This window comes from Passer domesticus, chromosome 17 (assembly GCF_036417665.1).
Source record: "Passer domesticus isolate bPasDom1 chromosome 17, bPasDom1.hap1, whole genome shotgun sequence".
NCBI lineage: Eukaryota > Metazoa > Chordata > Aves > Passeriformes > Passeridae > Passer > Passer domesticus.
In genome coordinates this window covers 3,318,374-3,342,539 of record NC_087490.1, presented here as the reverse complement: position 1 = coordinate 3,342,539, position 24,166 = coordinate 3,318,374, and the positions used below count along the sequence as shown (strand labels likewise).

At 43.3% G+C, this 24,166-nt stretch overlaps 1 protein-coding gene and 1 long non-coding RNA gene across 3 annotated transcripts in view; one reads left to right on the top strand and one right to left on the bottom strand.

Annotated features, from left to right (window-relative positions):
- SPPL3 (signal peptide peptidase like 3) overlaps positions 1–18,517 on the bottom strand; it is a 63,127-nt gene extending 44,610 nt beyond the window's left edge. For both annotated transcript variants that reach the window (XM_064393064.1, XM_064393065.1), the window contains exon 1: positions 18,155–18,517. In XM_064393064.1, coding sequence (XP_064249134.1) covers positions 18,155–18,177 — 23 coding nt within the window. In that variant the 5' untranslated portion in view covers positions 18,178–18,517. The remainder of the gene's footprint in view (positions 1–18,154) is intronic.
- A 130-nt stretch (positions 18,518–18,647) lies between these two features.
- Positions 18,648–22,510, top strand: LOC135282810 (uncharacterized). Its single transcript, XR_010348846.1, has 2 exons — positions 18,648–18,949; positions 19,143–22,510. It is a non-coding gene; the product is annotated as an uncharacterized LOC135282810 (long non-coding RNA).
- The last annotated feature ends 1,656 nt before the right edge of the window (positions 22,511–24,166 follow it).

Below are 24,166 nucleotides of genomic sequence, written 5' to 3'. Positions count from 1 at the left end.
TTAGCATATTTTCACAAGACTTTTGATGTAGCCATTCAAACTAGGCAGGCAGGATCCATTTTAAAAGCAGTATTGCATATAATCAAGGGTGTAAGACAGCCCATAAGAAAGAGAAGTCAGGCTCTTTTTGAAGTCATTTCAGTTTTAATTCACTTAACTTTCACAATTTACCTCGAGGGTTTTTTCCCATATACATACAGCATATATGGAAAAGACTTAAAATCATTACATACAACTTAAATTTTCTACTCCAAATCCTATATTGTACCTGTACCATTTTTTTTAATTTCTGCATCCAAAAAACTGCTTAACACTGATGAGAACAATTTTCTCCAATCAACTGATCTCAATCAATTTTTTTTTTCAGCCAGAATGCGAACACCTGGAGTCTTAGAAACATTTCAAATATAATCCTTATGTCCCCCCTAACCACTCCTAATGTGGCACCTCTGCTTGGTTTCATCCCTGCTCTGGATTCCAAAGTCTCAAAGCCACCTACAAAAATACTACAGAGCTAAATCCTCCCAATATCCTTCTGTAATCCCAGAGGTGCTTTGAGCAAGACCAGTCTGAAAATACCCAAGTGCCCTGGGAAGGCAGAGATTACACTCTGATGTGCTGCATCTGTATTTCTGCTGATATTTCTTGCTCAGAAACAAAATGCTTTCTTGGAAAAGGTTCTGTAGTGAACATCCAGATGTGTAACCTTCCTAAAAATAACCAAGTTCACCCTTGGAACAGTCGTAATTCCAGAGCACCCTTTAGGCAAAAGCACTCACATCAGAACTAGAACATAAACTCACTCCAACAAAAGTTAAACTCAGGAAAATGTAGTAGCAAGATGACAAAGATGATTTGAACATTAGAATTTTTGGCTGATTGTTGAAGACACCTGCTAAATTTAGACACAATTCATGGTGGGTTAGCCAACTGCATTGATTCCTGTACCTAAAAAAATACCTTATTTTGAGACCAAAATAATATTAAAATGCTATTTCACTTTCAGAACATTATTTAGATTTGATTGAACAGAGTGAACAAAATAAAATTAAAAATTTTAAAATATCCCTTAAGCATCCTTTTTGTTTTATTTGAAAACTACTTTTGTGTAAGAAGTAAAGCATCATGAGGAGGTAGCTAACACAAATTTTAAGCTGTTTCTAAAATACTATCTCAGCACTGTTTGGCACTGGGGAGACTTTTAAAGTTTTTATGCATGCACAACTGCAACTTGTGTTGCACGGGATTAAGCAGAACAACAACAAAAATCACAACAGCTCAAAGTTTCAGACGTTTTCCCTGCCTGTTTTGTTGTCTGTATTTTAAGACAGTTCTAAATAAAAGGATTTCAAATGCAAGGAACGGCAAATAATTATGCAAAATTAACAAAGCTGGGCAATATTTTAGGACGAGAAAGAGAGAAAAATGTGACAAAAAGGTGACAGATATGATATGTGGATGAAAAAGAGAACTTTACTTCAAAGTGAACTTTTTTTACTCAAGACTGACCACTGATTTGTCCAGGTATTTTTCTCTAATATCTCCCAAAATTTCTTTTAAATATACGAGTATAACTATCGGAAAACACATTTCAACACAGTTCTAAAAATACCAAACACATACAGAACCATGCACCTCTTAAGGCAAGGGCTCACATTTATTAGCAATGCTGCAGGACATGTTGAGGTTGCACTTGTGCAAGTCAGAGCCAGGTTCTCAGTCAGCAACCAGCACCTGCTGGCACCCAGCAGGTAGATGGGAACAGTTCCCTTTTTGGAACTGCCATGCTACCTACAAATGTGTCACGTTCAGTCAAATGGACACAGGTTATTCAAGTCCCCCTTCTGGGGGCACCTGAAACCCTTCACCTCCAAGACCAGCTCCCACAGTCGGTGGAGAAGGACACACTTCTGACAAGTGTCCTCTGCTCCCTCCATTCCCTTCACGTATTTATGCAGTCCTGGAGCTGAAGTTTAAAATTTAGTTGATGTGAATAATCACCCCACAATTTCTGCTATGTTGCTGGTATATACCAGTAAGAATTCAATTAATCTACATAGGTTTTGTGTAATAGTTGCTGTTTTCTGTCTCTGATTAATAAAGGAAAAGGAAAGAAACACTGGATTAAAAGTAGTATGATTTTAAAGAACTACATGCAAGACATGCATGCAATCCCCAAGAGTTTTTGCTCAATTCAGCTCATGATGAAGTCTTCATTCTTTTCTCTTTCAACAGCTCTCACTTATTATGTTCACCTAAGCAACCCCACAGGAAACCACAGACATTACTAAATATTAGAAACTCAGTGGAAGGCAAATGCTGGATTTGACCAGGAATGTGATGACAAAGAGGTTGCTCTAGGCTTCTTTCATGTTTTAGAAAGCCAGTTTGCTTTCAGTTCATTTTAGGGGGAGAATGACACAGATTCCAGAGACGTAGTCAGCTATATGAAATCTTGTTTCACAAAACAGAAAATATGAACCACAATGTCTGCTCTCCTGGGAACAGAGGATAAACATCTAATCACATAGGCCCTTACAAAGGAAAACATTATCTTTTATTAAGAAGAAAGACTAGAAAAACATTCTTTTTCAATACTAGGCATTTGATTTTCTGCAGTAAGTGTGCAATGGCAGTACATCTCAGTTCCAGACGAGGTGCAGTATGAACTACCACAATGCCATTGGTAAAGCTGATGATTTTCATCTTTTTCTGTCAAATAAGATTTAGTAATGACTGTTTCCACAGAAAGAAGAAAGTATACAAATTACCCACCAAATTTCTGACAAGATGGAATTTAACTCACCTTACCCCTACCAACAGGAAAAGAAAAAAAAAAGCAGAAATAGTATCTGGCTTATGATACACACTCAGAACATAGCACAGAATTACTAGTTTTAGAGTCTCCACTATTACATGTGGACAAAGACATTGCCATCAGCTTTCTTCAGTGTTGATACTTCCCTGGTGTTTAACATGTACCTTAATCATGTCTCCTAATTTCTCTCTGAACTCCAACCAGCACCAAAATAGTCTGCTGGATTTATTACTCATTTGTCAGATTGTGCAATGGCTTCCCATTCATTTCACAGTTACAAAAGAGTCTCCTTGAGGTTTGCAAGACCTGAGTAAGAAACTGCTCAGCATGGAACTTCCAGTCTTCAGTTCTAGAGGGAACTCATGGCCTTCCCAGTTTCAAGCCCTCAGTTCTGAGCAGAAAGGTCTCTCTCAATGTGTTCCTCTCTTGTGGAACACAAATTTGGCAGGCTCCTAACCCCATGCCTCCATATGCACCAGACAAAACAGGTCTGGCTCTCCTACCCTCCCTTCAGGAGACAGATACCATCAATCAGGCCATGCATCTTCACTGGGAAACAGTGAGCCACCTTGGCAGCAACTGTTCTATAAATTTATAAGACAGATAAATTGTGAGCATAAGTAAGCTGTGTTCCTTCCCTGCCCATCTTTCTGTGCAATTCTAGCAGAGTCTTAATTAGCAGCATGAATTATTTGCCATGGTAATAGGGAGATATTCAAAGCACAGAATGATAATTTCCCTGAAAGTTCAAACAAGACACTGGCTGGAGATGCACCTCCTGAGACGTTATTAGGAAAAGACAAATAAAAATCTCTACCAAATAAACGCATCTCTACCACATCCATGGCCAGACTACTGCACAAGTGAAAAAATTATTTTCAAAACACAATACAGGTACATGAATGCTGTGATGTTTCTCATGGTGAGCTAGGAGAAATATAAGTAACTATGCCTGGAAAAGTCCAAGCACAACTGAGCTAGTTCCTAACCATGTTCAGACAATTGTCACAGGCAAATTATGGCAAAACAGCAGTTTCTGTAGCAGTTGATTACAGACTTCTGATGCCACAGCATAAGCCATTCAGTAGCAATTGTTTTCTTTTGAGGGGTTAAACAATTATCGGTTGCTAAAAGAAAGAAGGAAACACAACAAAAAGCCCCCAGCCCGAGCAAATGCCCTGAAGTACAGAAACCATTTCACCAAACAGAAAAACACCCCAGCTCCTCATTTCCATTGTGACCGTATGGAGTGTGCATTAGTGGAAATTACACCTGGTACAGAACCCAACACTTGTTAACAGCAAAGCAGGAAACTGATTACCCAGTCACTAAACTCTACTGATAGAGCACTTCCAATTCTCTCTTCATGTCATGAAAACAACACACATCTTAAATCCAACCAACACGGTGACAGAAAGGGCTTCTCAGCCGTTCTCCTCACATTTTCTGCTCCAGAGAGTTTTCCTACCTTTCCAGCAGGAAAGGCCAGTTTGGCTGGAGCAAGGAGGGTCTGTCACTGATCTCAACCAGAGCAACACTTCAAGAGGAACTCAGAACCACACCACAACCACACAGCAACCAAAACACACCAGCTTCCTTCAGCCTCACCCAGCACACCTTCACATTCAGGGGATCTTTCCTCTTGGAAGGAATGAAACCCAATTCAGTTTGGTCAATTCCCAAAAACATCAAAAGCAACTTCTGATACGTTTAAATCTTACAAAGCAACTTGAAAGAAGGTTACTTTTGTGAAGAAAACTGCAACCAGCATTAGAGTTGTGCGGGATTTTTATCACCATTTGGTCTTAGCCCACTTGCCTTGTATCAGAAATGGGTGGGTGGCATATCCTTAAGTTTAGTAAGATTTCTTTAAAAAGAAAAAAAAGGCCTAGTTACAACACGCTAAAAATTCCCCATCATCAAGAAAACATCCACTCAGCATTGATTACTAAAAATATCTCAACATATATACCCAAGACACTTTTCTTTACAAAACATCTACTACTCAAAGCAACTTTTGTTTCCAAAACAAGAGCGCTATGAATTTCTATTAGTTGGGCATTTTGCAGAGTTACTGTCCCCAGGTGTCTACAACCACAAGAAAATCTAAATACTTGCTTCATTTTTACAGTGCTTGCACAGAAAAAATAAAGGACACCACTCCCCTGATAAGGTGCCACACTAGCTAAGATCCATGAATTCACATCATTCCTACAACTATTTTTAAATTATTTCCTTTGTTCCTCTCTCTTTACAAACTGTCAGCAAAAGAATTAACAGCCACTGAAATGAAGGAAAAAAAAGTTGGATCTCTTTGGATGATTTGGGTCATTATTCAGTGTCCAGAGGGGTCAGGAGATTCTGTGATCTCACTTCAACAAATCTGGAAATACTATAGCACTGCAGCCTTTCCAAATCAGTCACATAGACACTATAAATAGATTGCCATGGAGTTCTAGAATCCTGCTCCTCCAGAGCTATGCATTTCCTATGCACTACCAAGATACAGGACATTCAGCAGCCAGTTGCCTAACAGCACTGAAAAATTCCATTACAAAAAACTTCCAATAGCTGAACTACTATCAGCAAAATAAGGGCTTCTATTAGTAACAAGGGATAACAAATTTTCCTTAATGATAACACTTCACCTTAATGAAAGGGAACTGTATTAGTGTCTTTCAGAACTGGAACAGTAAGTTATTCGAACCAAGTTCCAGACAATTGAGTCTTTAACATAAGAAAACACAGCCTATCTTCTATTAATGCAATTCAGCCTCATCCCAGACACTGTTAGCCATCCACGTCCAGAAGTGCATTTTTCTAAATAAGGTTGTTCAACCTAAAAACTCTACACAATTCATTGCCCAGCTCCACCCTTCTCTTGGTCCTCTAACAGCCATATTACCCAAGAGTCAGAAAGTGCTACAGATCCAGGGCTAAGTTCATCTAAAGTGCAGCTGAGGCAGGCACATCATCCCGGGCATATTTATTGACAATGTTCCATCATACACAGAATATTATGGTTGTCATGGTGCCAGCAAGCAGTCAAAAAAGGACAAAAGAAAACAGATTATTATGTGGCAGAAAGGGAGGACTCTCAGGATATACAGGGCAATTCTTGTTGGCCTGCACTGCTCTTCCAAGAGCCCCAGAGCAATGCTGTGCTCAGACTGACCCTCAGCCCAGCCAGACCAGCACAGACTCTGCACGCTCAGCCCGGCTGACACCTGCCAAGGTGTGAGCTGAGCTGATGGAGCCAAGATGGAGCTGAGCTCCATCACTGCACTGAGAGCTGCCCCTGCCCTGGCTGAGCAGCACAAATAACCCACAGCACACACAGGACAGGCTGTGCCACCTGAGCTGAGCTCCATCACTGCACCAAGAGCTGCCCCTGCCCGGGCTGAGCAGCACAAATAACCCACAGCACACACAGGACAGGCTGTGCCACCTGAGCTGAGCTCCATCACTGCACCAAGAGCTGCCCCTGCCCTGGCTGAGCAGCACAAATAACCCACAGCACACACAGGACAGGCTGTGCCACCTGAGCTGAGCTCACTGCTCCATCACTGCACTGAGAGCTGCCCCTGCCCGGGCTGAGCAGCACAAATAACCCACAGCACACACAGGACAGGCTGTGCCACCTGAGCTGAGCTCCATCACTGCACCAAGAGCTGCCCCTGCCCGGGCTGAGCAGCACAAATAACCCACAGCACACACACGACAGGCTGTGCCACCTGAGCTGAGCTCACTGCTCCATCACTGCACTGAGAGCTGCCCCTGCCCGGGCTGAGCAGCACAAATAACCCACAGCACACACACGACAGGCTGTGCCACCTGAGCTGAGCTCACTGCTCCATCACTGCACTGAGAGCTGCCCCTGCCCGGGCTGAGCAGCACAAATAACCCACAGCACACACACGACAGGCTGTGCCACCTCTGAGGACCTCAGGAACAACTTCACCTTGAAAATCTTTCTGTAATCCTCTGCAAGACAAATGTGTAATAGTTTTGGCAGCATTGCTTGGACAGGGAACAACACACTGTGCAAAAGGACTACTTCAATATTTATGACAAAAATCTTATTAAATCTATCATCTGACTTCTTCTGGGATGCAGAGATGTGGGTAACAGACTAAACCAAAAAAGTTCAGACCAAAGGATGTATCTGAAGCAACACAGAGAAGAACACACACAAAAAGTACAGCAGGTTTCCTAACAAGCACACACAGGAATAGCCCTCCTTGATGCCATAATTGACCACTTGCACTCATCCAGAAGCCAAAACCAGAAGATAAAGTTGATCCTCTCTGATGTGTACAGTTTCACTCAAGCCACACAGATGATACTTGAGTGGCCTAACTTGCTCTCAAAGTATTACCTAAAGACAGTCTGTGCAAATTCCTACTTAACTTCTTTACCACCTCCAACCTTTATCCCCAGGCTCTTACTCTGGCCCTGCTCCACATCCTGAACAGGCATCCCAGGGTTCTAATCAAAGCTGCACTCCAGGAGACCAACCTGTCCTAGACCACCACAAAGTGGTGCCCAGTTCTGGACTTGGTCACTCTCAACATACCAGCAGTAGAGAAATTTTTCCATCTAACTTTGTTCTAACTATCTGGAGTATAATACTCACTGCAGTGAAGGACTAATAGAAGAAGGGTTTATTCACATTCATAACATTTCTTTTGTAAGTGACAGAGTTGGTCATGCACAGCAGAACTCTGATTTGTAGAATGTGCTGCAAATCCCTCTCCTTGCTAAGTCACTGCCTCCTCATAAAGCAAATGCAACAACTGAAGAAAAACAGTGGTTCAGAGCAAGAAAGGGCAGAAATACTTGTACTAGAACCACAGAGCTGGTTTATCTGTGAGATACAGGTGGTTTTGGCAATGAATGTGACCAAAGGTGAACATACATACATGCAGACACTACTGGGTTAACACCTAGAACAGAAGACACCATAGCAAAGACTCCAGGGTTTCTGCCTTTTCCCTAAACTAGGAATCATCACTTTGTAGACTGCACAGGTCAAAAAAAGCAGCTGGCCTAACTGAGGAAAGAATATTCACCCAAGACTTAGTGCACAAAGACATTACTGAGTCCCCTCACGGATGGAGGATATTGATCTGAACACCACATTGCTTCCTAGACAAAACACATCCTTCCATCCCAATATATATACATAAAAGTCTTATTTGGAGGTTTCATTTCCACAGCAATTCTTGTACTTAAATTACAAATATTCAGAATACCATGATACTAATATTTTTTTTAAGTTATCAAGACATAGTGGGCTGTCTAATATGAAAGAGGTTGGTTGTTTTTATCACAGAAATCAGAAAACAGGATGTTTTCTTACCTATACTGACTCTACTGTTGACTTAAAAAGCCAATCCAAAACCACACCTCATACCTCTGACAGTGAGACTGGTATTTATTGATTACGTGCTTAGAAATCTAACCTCTTTTTAGCAATGTATTCAGAAGTCAGATAAAAAAATAAAACTAACAATTAATAGTTTAATCAAAGCATTTAACAGTCATGCCTTACAATCAACAAGCCAGATCCAAAGTCAAATTGACCAACATGACCTTGTCAGAAAGAGCAGCTCTGAATGCTACTGATAGTTGCCTTACTCACAGTACAGGATTACATACTTTATCACTGCCTGGGTAGAATGAAACATTATTTTATCAAAATTCCATACAAGAATGAGTTCACACCATCAGCACCCAACTATGACTCTTCAGTGACAGTGGTAGAAGTACACTCCTGTGTCAGTCAAAGCTAGAGTAACCAGTCTGTCTGGGCAGATTTCAGCAGCTTTAATCATGCTGGCCCTGTATTAAGACAAATTCATGTTGTCAGAGGATGGCTGGTGAGATTCTGAAATGAACGTGACTACTCACAACTGCACCAAGTCACAAGAGGATTCAGCTGCCATGAAAATACAAAATACTGACCATCAAAACAGGCACCCTGCTTTTGCCACCTCCTACTGAGAGACAAACTAAAAAAAAAAAATAAATTCTTGAGTTGTTCAGAGCTCGGCTGGCCGGGGCCTGATCGCTGCCTCACAAACTGTGTGCAGGAGCACAGAACATTCACACACCCAGTGCCAGGGCTATGGCAGCTGAGTCAGCTCCAGGTGCAACACACAGGTAGCAGAACACACAGAGACTGTTTTCAACAAACTCTTGCCCAAATAGCTAAGAAGCTTTTCTTGTGACAACAAAAAGTAGGAACATTCTTTAAAGAGGGTGTTTTGGAAATCTTATGAAACTTTTTCCAGGAAAGCCCCCTGCAGAGAAATAGTTTTGGTTTATGGCAGACTCTTTTCATCTTTTGATTCAGCTTTAAGGTAGTGCATTTTATCTGAAAAATATATAAAAAAAAGAGAAAGATAACTAGCTGGAATACTAACATTGGGGTTATTCTAAGGCACTTAAGTATGATAAAGAGGTTCTTTCTGTTCTGTACCATCTGTAACTGCTTACAGCTGCATCTGCTTTAGAAGTAGTCAACTTAGCAGAAAATTAAAGAAAAAAAAGTTCAGCTCTTCACTATTTAGCTTTAAAGTTTCCTTTTTCTTGAGGAAAGAAAGCACTCTTTAAACTATTTTCACCATAAAGCTTAATTAGATTCTACTCTTCATCTTCAAAACCCTGCAGAGATCATAATGTTCCCCACGAGAGCTTTTAGCCCTTTGTGGTAACTTTTCCAAGCAGCTATTCAAGTGAAGGTACAGGCTCAGCCCTCAAGGAGAGTTCAGGGAGCAGATAATCTCTCCTCCAGCACACAGCCATCAATCTGAACTTCTAAAAAGGACTAGAATGCCCTTGCACCATCAAACCTAGAAAGCAAGACAGACACACCTCACCTCGCCAGTCTGCAACACAGGCTGCAGAAATCCATATAAGCCAGCTCTGTTTGCTCCTCTGCCTCCTGCTGCTTCACCTACCTCACCTTTAGCTAACAGTGACCTAGAGAAGGGACTTCCCAGTGACCAAATAAGTCTAAGTCACACTACACCTATTTTATCTTGCCAAATGGGTCTGACAGAGATGACGGTGAGATAGATCACAACTGTAACCCGAAAGTGGCACTAGTAAAATCACTTCTTTGTGTAACAACTCACCACTGAGCTTTGGTCTTATACATCCAATATGTGTAACAACTCACCATTGAACTTTGGTCTCATACATCCAATACTAACTGATATTAACTACAATAATTACTCAGAATTCACTGTAGAATTTCCACCCACTACTAAAGTTTCCAGAGAAATGTAAATCAAGTTTGAAGCCTGGGCTATCTATCTGACCAGAGATGTCAGATGGCCAGGAGCCACAGACACCAGAACTGAGTGGAGCCATAATTCAGCTGTTGTGCTCACCTCTGTCCTGCTAATTGCACTACTGCAGAGCTGAAACGTTTTGTAATGCTGGTTCTTGTCCAAGCTGTGCTATCTCAGCTGGAGTCACTGGGCTTATTATTCCAGTAATGACTGAAATTAAAATAAATCCTGAGGATATACACTTGCTACTAACTTAACCCATGTAGAGAACCCCTCTGCAAAACTGTCTGTGCTGTAGAGAAACATCACTGCTGTAGAGAAACATGCAGCAAATTTACATGCTGAGATCACTTGACTTTTTGTACCACCTGAAACCACACTGCACCATGAATCCACATGTACAAGTTTTTGCTATACTAACATGAAGCTGCTATTTGCAGTACTACTGTCATGAGAAAATGGTGCAAGCAGAGCTCCCAGACTTTTGTGATTCAGTCAAACATGATCAAGTCTTAACATCTCTGTTGATCTCTAAACTTCTGAAATAGCTTGAAATATACTTAAAATTATGTATCATTGCAAATTTACTAGAAGTCACCTGCTGGCTAGTTACCAGATGAACAAGAGGACTTTTTAAAGATACTTCTGTCCAAAAACCAGCAGAGTACGTAGGAATGAAGAAGAAAATTTGGACTTCCAAATTGAGCAAGCAGAGAAGCACTAAATGAGTACAACTAAGAGATGCTTACCTTTAAGGGTCAGTAGTTAACGCTGCACAGAACTATTTTTTCCTTTTAGATGAAATGAAATCGAGCCCATTCTTTGAGTAAGTAAGGTAAGCTTGCCAACTCCTGGCTAAAGTTAAAGACTGTGTATGAACAGAGGGTGGAACCCCCTGGGTCTGCTCCTGCTTCCCCCACACAACCTTTGCTGTGGAAGAGCCTGCAGGAACAAAGTTATGGCATTAAAATGGAAGAGAATCCTTTCCCAGTCTTTGGCTACATACCCGCCTGCATGGGAAAATCACTTTTTGGGTCAAAAGTCTATGAACTAGCTACAGGAAGTAAAGAAAGAACATCCAAACCTGGAGTCACAGTAGGAAAAAAAATGATAGAAAACAGGGTAATTTTCCTTTTAGATTCACTGGTCAGGGAAAATGCTACCATATACGAACTCTGAGATATGATTTTATCCCTCCAACTTCTATATTGCCAGCTTCAGGAATTTTAAGGATAACGTTGTACAGTAGAGAATCATCTTCTTAGTGCATTCTCCCCTACTTTATGACACTGGCTGTGATGGTTTTAAAGTACCTCCTTTCTGACACCCTGAAAAAAAAAGTCACTTCAGCCTTATTTCATACATTTATTATTTGGAATCCTTGTTGTTGTAGGATATTAACAATGTTTACTTGGTTAGTTACCAGTTACAAAGTATCCCTCCAAAGAGCCAGCAGAACATTCGGACAGCCCAGTCTCTACCGTACCACTTAATGTGACACACAGATATGGAGGCTATCCAAGGGAATCTGAGACCTGAGGCATGGGTCTGGCCCCAAAAAGAAATACTCAACAGAATCTAATAATGAAGATGACAGCAACACGGCTACACAATTAATGAGCTCTGGGATAATGTCATCACGGTGGTTCTAGCAGACAGGGAGACACTTAATGTATGGTGAGAGCTGAGCTGCTCTCGGGAGGCACAGGGGGGAGGGAGAACCTGCTCTGGCAGATCGGAGTATTTCAGGCACACACACCAAAAGATTTAGAAGAAGAGATCACCAACACAAGCACCCTTGGAAGAATTAAAGAGAAAGGGGATCAGCAAGTGTTGCAAGGACACATATGCTCCATTAATCTTATTCAATCATCACCCTTCAGGGTGGGTCTGACTGCCTGGACCCCGGCCCGGCCGCAGCAGCTCGCGCTCCGCTCCACGCAACGCCCGGCGCTGCCCCACTCGCTGCAAATTTCCATCCCAATCACTGACACCACAGCAATGCAGCAGCAGAAGAAAATGTGCACAACTTGCTTCTACAAATTTCACCCTTGCTTCTTCATGGAAACTTTCTTCATACGCCACCAGAATCGAATTATACTGTTTTGACTAAACAATTTGTGCCAATTATTTGCTTTTAGCGTATATTACAATGCTTAGAGTCATCACGAAATGTCAAAGGACAATAAAGACAATGGCACCCACGCCACAGATGTTGTCACATCACATTATCAAAATAATTATATAAAATAGCTGAGATATTGACAAAGACCAGAGTCTGCTCTGCTCTTCTTTCAAATTTCAAAGGCAATAAAAATCACTGCATTTTAAAAAGCATGACACATTTCTCAAAGTACTTTTTGTAGGAAGTTTTCCTCAATACCCATTTTTTGGCATTGTGTTTCAGTGACAAATGACTGAGTCTTCAGCAACTGCATCTAGTATTAAAAATGGTGGTATCCACCAAAATACATCTTATCTCAACTCAATTAATTTGTCTGGTGGTCACTACAAAATTCCTCATATTCCAACAGCATCAGGCTGCTTAACTCATACCAAAATCCCAAAGTGCACAAAATAAGCAATTTATTGGATCCTACACTTCAGCAGAAGAAAGAGACATTCTCAGGTCCATCAAACCTCACACAAACCACAAGAACAAGTATTGATATTGGTGGACACACACACCCAAGCACTCATTTACTTGTGACACGAGAAATCACATTCAGGTCATCTTCTGTTCATGGAAATTCAACTTTTCACCCCTAGAAAAGCAGCCTGAACTACCCCCACAAACTACAGACCCTTCAGTCTTCCAAACCAGGTTTTTATCCAGGTGGGAAGGGGAATCCAGGTCTCTGCCAATCCCAGACAGAAAGGCATGCCTGCCTCTTGGCCCAGCAAATATTTACAGTATTTTATATGAAGTGAAAGAGATTGAAGTGGACACAAAAAGCTCAACCTCTGAATAACACATAGTTTGGTGATGAGAACACTCCCCAAGAAGGTGAGAGATGCCAGGCCAGAAACCCTGGGGGATGGAACTGATCTCCTGCATCCTAGCCAAGATCTTCAGTCACCGGGTAAAACTAAAGGAACCATTAACTTTTATGACCACAGTATCCTGAAAAGGTTAAATGCAGAACTGACAGAAATCTTAATTAAAATATGTGACAGAAATCAAAATTAAAACAGGTACTGCACACCAGCACCAAGAGAATATTGATTTCTGTTCTTCACTTTATTTTTTTTTTAAAGAATTATCAATATATTAGTAAATACAGCCTTACAATTAGCAAACACTGACAGGAGGATTTTTTTTCCTTGTGCTAATCAGTCACTGTACACATGTACATTCAAGTTACTGTAAACTTCTGCTTATCCCATGCTCTTTGCTTTATTTGCCTTTCAGCCCAGCGCTGCAGACAGTGCCCTGTCGACATGATACACAGCCTGAGATAGCAAAAGCTCCAGGGAGGGCACCAAACAAGTGAGACTAGTCCTGAAAGACAAACATATGAACTCCAAACCTGATATTCTCAAATTTACTGAGGTTTAAGTCACTTTTCTCATGCTAGATACTCACGCACATTCGTACAATGCCATCCTTGTTCTCAGGAGGCTCCTAACAATCCTTACAATGGAATGTGGCCAGTAATTTCAGTTCCTGAAAAATGCAAGATTAAGAGCCAAACTCCACATTTCATGTCAGATTTTTGACAGCAGCACAACAGAATTTAATCTATGTGCTTTGCAATCTGTTGCCTATCAAGTGCAGTATTTTAAAAATTCAGGTGAATTATTTGTTTTCTGTTGTAAACTGCCTTCAATTCTCAAAACACCTTAATTAGTCAGTTAAGGTCTCCCAGCCTAAACTGAGCAAACAAGCAAAAAATCTTGAATGCAAAAAATTATTTTACTAGTACTTGGCAAGTTCTGTCAACAAGCTGCAGCTCCTCTTACTCTCTGCCCTCCCACAAACACATCTAATCCAGCCAACTAAGACTTGAAAGCACCACCTGAGTCTTCTGGAAGAAACTGCATTTTAATTCATGGCAGCAGCATGTTAAATGCTTAATTGCAATCAAAGCAAATTCTCAGACCTCTGAATCCAGAAAGACTTCTAACACCAACCAATCTGAATTCTCCCAGGAGCAAAGACAGCACTGTACATTTACACTTATTCCAAAACCCAGTAGCTTTATTGATTGATCTGACACATCATTAGATTTAATTTCCACACCCTTTGCATTATGAAGGGAAGCTTCTAAATATATCACCATTTCACTCATGAAACATTTGATGGCTAATACAAGAATCATCCCACTGATTATAACATTTAAGAGGGAGTTCAGTTGTTTTTAAGATTAGTGACTCAATACAGTGCCTTCTTTTTTTGTTCTTAGCTTGCCCTCCCAGTCTGTCTCCTAAGCACCACCCTGAGAGGGCACGCACACATGGCAATCCATATTACCCTTATACAACACTCCTGAAAGAAAATACTAAAAATACATTTGATTTTGGTGTAGAAATCCCCTTCTTTGCTCTTCACCAATGAAGGAAGCTGTGAAAATCTTTTGTGCATTCAAAGGGCAAAAGAAGAACAAAGCAATCTCTATTGCCAGACTGGGCAGCAGTAAAAAGGGAGGGGGTGTTACATCAGGCCTTGAAAAACACTAAACACCTACTAACTGAAGATAAACAAGATAGGAATGGTGCTGTGCCTTCTCAATAGGCTCCAGCACAAAACAATCACCGCAAAATGCTAGAAATTAAGGACAGACCAAGTATTTCACAAAGCAATGATCTAGGTCCTGCTGCTTCCATACTCATCTGCTGTCGTACTTCCAACAGTTTGGTGCCTGAAGATAAATTTCTTGGTATTTACTAATCTCTTACACACACACACACACACAGATATACACTGCTCTGCCCATGCCTATTCCCTCTCTGCTGTAGCAGAAACTTTTGTCACTGCCCTGTTCCATTTCCTCGCTGGAGCACAGGCAGGAAGCAAGGGGAAAATGGGTATTCAACAACCTCTTTCCTCTCCCATTCTATTCCACTTGCAGCAAACTAATTTTAGCTCTTATTTAATCTACAAAATCATGAGCAACCTTGCCATGCAGCAGTATCATACACAGCTCTCCTTTCCTTCTATCATTACAGGAACTCGACAAAAGAAAGTTTCTCTACTCACTGCTGACAAGCATTTGATTCAAACACCTTTTCTTTTGAAAAAGTCCATATTCTTTGAAAGAGTATTTCCATCTGGGACTTATCCCACATTTCAGATTAAAATCAGTTTTTCCAGGATGACAGTATTCTTTTTCACCAGCAAAATTCTCAGCAGAGCCTCCTTTCAGGATAAGACACCTCTGTCTGAAATACTGGCTCAGCAAGATGACTTAAGACACTAAAAAAGAGTTAATTAAAAGTATATATGGTTATAGGTATGGGCACTACTGAAGAAAAAAAGAAGTTGTCAGAAGAAATACCTTACAGGAACAGTGTCAAAAGATAACTCATGTTTTTAAAACTATGAAAGAGATGGGAAAAAAGCCTAAGTCTCTCCTTCTCGTAGTATCATAAAAAAAGAAAGTAATTGCATTCAGTTCACTTGGAATTTAAAATAAATATATAAACCTACCTTAAAATCTCTGATTTATATTTACAAACCAATAAATAAAGCAATATGAGAATTAGTTCTCATCTCTTGAAAAGAGCATCATTAACAAGACTGTCACTCACTGAAACAAGCCCTATTTTTCATGTTTGCCAATGCTCATGTCCACTAATCACAGCTGGCAAGTACCTTCTTTCAAAGTATTTTTAACACAACTGAGACTTTTTTCTTAAAAAATCAAACCCACAATAAGCTTTTATCATACCTTATGAAGCTACAGTGGTTCAACAACACGTGCATACAGGGACAGAAAGATGGAACCAAGCCTTTTGCACCTGGACAAAAGGGAAGTGCTACTGCACTGGGAACCAGCTTACATCCATGCAGAGACAGGGGTGTGAAAGGGCTTCCCTTAATGCCAGATGATGCATTTTCAGATGTGAAATAAGGTGTGTGTACAGCAGCTGGGCACTGCACCACACAACACACCTGTCCTTGGAAAGCTGCCTTTGCCACACAGAGAAAGGCCCGGCTCTGGCAAATGGACAGGATGGGATCAGCCAAGTTCCAGACAGCTCCTGCACCAGCCCTGGGCACAGCTCTGCTGCACATGAGCACCAGCCCCAGCTGACAAAATGCATCTTCCTAAAAGTGCTGAAGCACTGCCCAATTCTGAGCTGCATCACCACAACTGTGAATAAACTGAGGCAAGACTGTTGTCAGAAGTGTAAGTGATGAAATACCCACAGAGAAGAGAGCAGGACTGAAATTGGATTTCTGCTCTGTCCACTGCTCCCACAGCTCCCAGGCAAGGCTGAGTACAGGTAAAAATGCAAAGTGACAGAAACCTCAGGTCCATGAGGACACCACAGAGAATACAGACCTAAAATTATAGGGTTTTAACACACATCATGTCCTCATTCTGCTACAGCCTCAGTACTGTAAGAAAGAACTTCCATTCTTCTGATCCAGCTAGCACAGCAAACACCTTAAATCACAATTTCACTCCCCTAAAATATGAACCTACAGAAGAGCAAATCCTTCTCTCAGCCTCTGTTAGAAAATCCTCCCTTTAGACTATTACTATGGCAAAAACACTCCTTCAAAAAAGCAGAATGTATAACTGACATTTTGTTTAACGTACTTTACAGAAAGCTGACAAATCCAAGAGTTTATGAATTTATAATTTCAGTCTGCAATTAAAACACACTAAGACACATTTAACTGAACTACATTAAACTGCCTACATCTGTACCAATATTCATTTACTGTGTCAATATGAAAATGACCTTTTAAGTCAAAAGAGCTGGCTTTTCACTGCAATTTTAAAGCAGACCACTGCCTGAACTGAGCGTGTGAAACAAAATAAGAGCATCTGAAAAGCAGAAGACAGATACAAATGCTGGTTCTTGACAGAGAAGAGACAGGAGAGGGAAGAAGGGGCTGCCAAAGTCTCAACATGTGGCAGAACAGATATCTCCACTGGGTTCCAAGTTTTGAAAAGTAACGTGACCATTCAGAACAGGGATATTTGTTTCATGTTCAAGCCCTTCTTCACATTCAGCACACACCAAGGTCAAAAACTAAGATTTAACTCATCTTTTAATAAGGGACTTACTTCAAAACAAGTTTCTTTTTTCAAAAAAATCTAAGAAACTACTCTGGATGACATCACTGGACTTGAAATGCAGTGAGAATATCACAATAAATTGCTGCAGTGGTCAGGTCAATAGAGATGATGCGCAGGTAAATTATTTGAGGTATTTTGGCTGTGATCCACAACAGAACAAAACCCCCAAATTTATAGGAAGAAACTGCACCTCATCTCTTTTACCCACTGCCAGCTAGGCCCGAGAGAGTGTCAGGACACACAAAAAAATGCCCTCTCATTTGCTACACTTCATGTCTTTCCACAGGAACTGGTCTCTTCCTCGTCGTTCTATTTCCTGCACACAGACCAAGCCTATTGTCGCTAGGTGAAAACACACACACACACACACGCCACCGACTTACCAGCCTGCGCTGGCACAAATCGCGCTTTAGGCAGAGGTGACCTGCAGCCTCAGAGCCGTGAACGAGCTCCCGTCCCTCTCCAGGCCCGGCGGATCGCGGCGCCGGCCGTGCAGAGATCAGCTCAGCCGGAGCCCTCGGGACGGGGGTGACAGCCACGCCAGGGCTGCCGGCGGGGGATCCGCACGGCCCGGCCGCCCGTCCCTCCTCCTCTCCCCTAATCCCTCCTCCTGAGCCGCGCCGACCCCTCAGCCCGCAGCCCCTCCACAGCGCTCCTCCGTGCCCCGGCCCCGCCGCAGCCCCCGCCGCGGTCCCCCCGCCCGGGACACCGTCCCCGCGCGGGGCCGCGCTCGGCCCGGCCCGGCCCGGTCCCCCCGCGGCCTCGGCCCCGCGGCTCACCAGGAGTAGGTCTGCTCCGCCATGGCTGCGGCTGGGCGGCCGGCGCTGGGCTCTGCGGGGCGGCCGGGCCCGGGCTCCTCCTCCGCCTCCTCCTCCGCCTCCCGCTCGCAGGCTCCGGGGCTCAGTGGCGGCCCCGCTGCGGCTCCCGGCCCAACATGGCGGCGGCTGTGAGGAGGGAGGGGAGCCGAGGGGGGGTCCCCGCGCGGGCGGGAAGGGCGATGGTGGCGGCGGGGCGGGCGGAGGCTCAGCAGCCGCGACGCGGGGCCGCGCTGGGGCGCCGGCGGGGCCTCATGGCCGGCGGGGCGGCGGCGGCGGCGGCGCGGGGCGGGGCGGGGGCGGGAGGCGGCGGCACCGGGCGGCCGGGCCAGGCCGCGCCGCGTGCCCGCGCTCGCGCACGGCGGGGGCGGAGCCGCGCCGGGGGGGCGGGGCCCGAGCGGGGCGCGCGGGGTCACGTGCCCACAACACCTTCACGTGCCGCGCCGCCGGCCGCGCGCAGGCGCAGTGGGGCGGCGGGCGGGGCTGGGTGCCAGGCCGGGCGGCGCTGCCGCCGCGGCGCTCGGGCAGGGCCGGGCGGGGCTCGGTCCTCCGGCAGAGCTGCCGCTGCACCTCGGGGCTGGGGATTCCGGCGGGGAGCCGCGGCTCCGAGCTGAACCCCCAGCCGGCCTTTCCTTTCCCGCGGCTGGCCGGACAGGGCCCGGGGCGCTGGCGCTGCTCCGCTGCCCTGGCCGTTTCCCGCAGCCCGCCCCGAGCTCGCTGTGGCGCCGGGCTCCTCTGGGCGGCAAATGCGCCCTTCAGGTAAAATAATTCCTGACTGCCGTGTTGGTTCGTCAGGTGTTTCTAGAAATTGCTGTATTCTTGAATCTTTGAAACCAGGTAACATCGATAGGCTCAAATGCTCGAAATGTTTGGGGGGGTTTTTTTAGGAATAGAAAATAACATTCCAGACATTTTGACCAAATAAAAATCATGTGCTTCATTTTACCAGCAGCCTGCTGTTGAACCTGTGCGGGTCTCGGGCGGAGAAGCCGCGGCGTTGGTGCGGGTCTGGTGTCTCCAGTGTGCCTCTGCCAAACGCAGAGCAGGGCTGCGCGCTCGCTTTGCTCCCGTGAGTTATCCTGACCTCCTGGGACTCCGCTTGCAGCAGTTCAGTGCGAGTGGGGCTTTGCAGAGCCTGCATCAATTGTTGCAGTCCAGCTGTGCATCCCTGCCCATTGTCCCTGTCAGTGTGGGAGGGAGAGCAGCCAGTTTGAGCGTGCAGCTAGAGGTGACGTAACTGCATCAAATATAAATAGAAGAGCGAATGCCTGGAGCTGGTAAAAATAGGTATTTGTTTTAAAAACAAGTATGAAGAAATTCTGTGCCTTGATAGAATTTTGTTAAAATCTTCCGAAAAATAATAGGACATTGGGACATTCTGATTGCATCTACAGGGATGCCGGATGCCTCTGAAATTTGGAGCCCACTTTAGTTTGTTCCTATTAGTGGATCAAATAAAGTATTTTCATGTTGTCCATCTCATTTATTCTCTTTAATGGAAAAACCTTAGGCTGGTGTGTGGTCATGACAGAGGATTGAAGTAAGGATGTCTCTGTTCATCTTTGTTGTGTCCCAGTTGCTGTGTAATCCTGGGCAGATTGCTTCATCACTGCTAGCTCTGCTCATCAGTCTTTACAGAGGAAACTGCAAAGTGTTGCAGCCACCTGAAGCTTTGGGGGGCTGCAGCAGGAAGATGCTGCACATGCAACACAGGTTCACTTGGTCTTGGTGGAGGGAATGCCTGGGGCTCCTGTGCTCCAGTTAAACAAGGCTTTTATTGAGATGGTGCTGGACTCTGAGGGTTTCTCCCCCTGTAGCTTCATGCTTTCAAAACAAGTGATACAGGTTGTGTCACTTCAGCATCCAAATCCTCAGTGTTTTTGCCAGCCCCTTGGCCTTGTGGACAGGAATGACCTTCGAGCTCCCACATAATCAGCACTTCACCCACTTACTAAAGGCGGTTCAGAATCGGATTTATCAGCCGTGAGGTGGAAACGCTCCAAGGGCCGTGCCTGGCTGGGTCACAGGATCCCTGCTGGGGTCAGTCCTGGCAGCTGGGGGGCTGGAAGGGATCACAGGAATGCTAAACTTTCCTCCCGTCCAGTTCAGGCTGGACTGGCTGGAGAACCTCCCTGGCCTGTTTGCTCTCTGCCCTGGCATGCCCATCGGTGGATGGGGGAGCTTTGGTGGCCATGAGAGGACAAGGGAGGGGTTGTGCTCAGAGCTGGGTGCACAGCCCACTCTGTGAGTCCAAAAAACAAAAAAATCAGGCTTTGGGTAGGATTTGCACAATGGATAAGTTTTTTGCTTTTGTTCTCCTCAGCACAGCAGAAAGACCTGCAGAAGTGCTTAGATAATAAATAAATAATTTTGAATCCTCACTCTACTGTGGTGCAAACCTGAATGCCTGGAATGCCTGTTGGTGCTACCCTTTTCACTGATTATAACAGAATAAGAAGAAAAAAGAACCTCTCAGTCCTTTTAAATCAATGCAGGGAAAGATAAATCAGTCTTCAGCCTTGTCTTGATATTAAAGAGCCTTTCCTAATTTTCCTTTTGCTGAGAAGAAGGATGTAAAACTGATATTGATATCTATGAAACAATATCCCTGCTTTGTGTTCATATTGAAATAGCTTCCAGTTTCTCAGTCTTGCAAAATTTCCAGCACATTAATTTGGCACAAATGATTTATAGCTGATGAGCAATTAAAGTATAATTTCTTTCCAGCATCTCAGGCTTTGTGACTAGACTATTAAATGATTTTGCAAGCTTGCTCTATCATTACAGGATAGCAGTGGGATGAATTCACAGGAGAAATTTATTCCTCCCAGCAGACCCAGCATCTCCTCTCAACTGCAAACTGGAGCACTGCTTGCATTCCTCAGATAATTTTCTCACTGTATCTTTTGTACAGTCTCTCTTTGGACCTACAAGAGAGCTTTAGTCTGAATTTCAGTGACAGTTTACTCTGACATTACAAAGTCCTCCCAAAGTACCTGTTCTGCCTGGAGCCTTTGATGTAGACTGATGCTTTACTTAGACCTGTCAAGGTATTTCAGAACCAGCAGCAAACAAAACCATTTTAAAAATTATTTTTATATTTGGAAGGGCATCTCCCAGAGGCAAGCATGGTAGAGAAAAATCAGATGAAAGTACTGGCTACAAAGAGTCCTCACCTCCAAGTTCTTCAAATGTCAGCAGATGACATTTAGCTAACCATGTCTTGATTCTGCTGTAACAGAGGTGGAAAGAACCAGAGGAGCTTCATGTAGACACTTCACCCTTCAGGAAAGGACATGACAGGTAGAGTTGTCAACCCAGCTTTGTTCAGGAAGGAACAAATAGCATGGACAGGAGCAGAAAAGGAAGGAAAAAACCCAAAAATCAAGAGATCCACTTCTGACTGTACAGCTGGGAGCTACATTAGGCTATTTGCTTGTAAGATCCTTGTGGGATTCCCCTTTACAAACCTAACAACGTGCAGTGACCATGTGTGACACGATTCTCTTCACTACCACCTAGTGGGAAACTCCTTCATAACCCAGCTCCAGAGCTGCTCCTGATCTCCACCCTCAGCCTGATGGCAGAAACTGGGAATAAGCAGAGGGAGAAAATGACAGATGACTGGGAAGGAGGACACAGTCCTCACATACAGGTAGAGGAATGTGTAGAGGAAGTTTGTCATTTAAACCCATTTGCCCCATGGATTTACCACACCACAACTGCAGGCTCTGCATCCAGCCCAGCCCACTGATGAACAACCCAGCTTCCTTCTCAGCAAAATCACATTTTCCAATTATTTACACCAAAGACTACTACATTAGAACCTAAATGGGTATATATTGGAAACATTAAAACATGTATTCAAGCAAGTCCTTCCCCACTGAGATACTCGGGGTTTGCACAAATAGCTGAAATCCAACTCTGGAAAACAATGTATAAATTACAATTATCTCAGGTTTTTCACTCTGCTGTGTGCCTTTTGGGACTAAGCTCCCAATGCACAAATAATAATCAGTTTTGGTACTCATGTAGCTTTTTTCCCCCCAATAACAGAAATAAGGGTGACAATTATCATAATAGCACTCACATTTCAAGGAGGGGATTATGTTAATGTCATTCAGGCCAGTAAAGCATTTATCAGTCACCGCAGGAAGAACAGTAAAATGGTAAAGAATTATTAAAAGAATCATTTCTTTGTGTTTCATTTGCCAATGGCAATTTTACCACCCTATTCAGGGAATTATATGGGCTCCCTCTAGTAGCACTTTTATCATAAATGTATTTAGGCTTTTTTTCCTTCTCTGTATGCTCCTTGAACACACATTACACTGGCTTTGTACCAGCAAATGACTGTGTTTTTCATCATGTACACTTCATAAGAGATATAATTCAGTGCATTAAACCATCAGAGGTAAAAATGGTGTTGATACAGGAGTGAGGGTGTGGGAGTCTATTCTGCCTTCCACGAGGTTCACGGGACTCTGCTGTCCCTCACTGTGGGTTTGCCCTAGTGCAATAAGCAGAATACAGCCAGTACATGCAAAACCAGAATAATGTTCCTATTGTGTACCCATTCATACTTTCACGCTGTGTTTTCAGTGTTAATTAATTCACTCACTTTATTAGATACGGGGAAGACGAGATCACTTCAGAACAGTTAATACAAAACCAAATGCTGAAAACATGAGAAAAACAAGCAGGTATCTCTTCATGGCTTCAAACTTTAAGTTTCCCCTGTTACAATGACCAAGATCATATTAATCATAATCAGAGTGACTTGAGAATCAAGTCATGGCCTGGGAAATTGTTACAATTAAGGAAATCAACATAGAGTAAGCACTGGTAATAGCTAAAGATGGGTGTAGGAAACACAAGTCCCCTTATTTCCAATCCTCATCCTCAAGGAACAATCCCTGAGTACAATTCAGCCACAAGAGAACATTGTCTGATTATGGCACTCTGCAACTGAGCTCTTCCTCCAATAAAACTGTAATCTATCTTCCACCCTTGACCTCTGCTATTCTCTCATCACCTCAAAACTGCACTTGTAATAAAATCTGAGAAATATGATATTGCAATCCTTAGTGCCAGCCTATAAAACAGGGATGCTGGCTAATTCACAACAGGGATCCCTTTCAGTCTGACCACTAGGCATTTCTAACATTTAAGAAACACTGAAAAGCTCACTGGTTTTCCTGCACTGAGGCTCTGAAATATTTAGTGGGCTGAGCTATGCACTGGCACAGCCTGGCATTCACAGCCAGTGAATGGAAAGATGAAAGTGGGTAAGTTCATTTGGGTTTTTTTGCTAATTGTCCAGGCTCCTCTAGTTTAAAATGGACAATTCCAATACACCAAGGGAAAAATCCCTTCAGGATAAAGTGATAGAAAATATTTACCTCCTCCTCAGTATTTGAAATGTTTCCTTGTTCAGCTAAGCATTCCCCACGTGGCATCCAGTTGTAGCATTCAGGGAGGTCCTATCATACAAACAGATGTGCATTTCTGGGTTTATAGACTTCAAAGTTCACTGGTCTCAAAAAATAACTTCTACAGCTGAAGGTCCTTGAGGCAAGCAGAAGCAGCAGCATCAGGACTTCTGGGTGCATAAGGAATCCTTGAAACCACATAATATAGACATAACTTGTTGCTATGCTTTCTTCTCTTTACAGCTTCCACTGACAAATATTGCTGTTCTTTGTTTAAACTTAAGGATCTGTGTGCCCATCACCCCTCAAACATTGAGTAGGTTTATGTACCAACAGAATATGGACAATCTTTTGAATAAGAACAGTGGTAATGTTTTCCAGCTTGGTTTATGTAAAAGAGATCACCTCATGCTAAAGAGAGGCAGAAATAAATAACACAGAATGACAGCATCTCCTCTGTCACGTATTGCAAGAGCTCCACAATCTGCTGTGTGTGCTTGCAAAATCCTAGAATTATAAGGACATATCATGCAGAAACTGTATG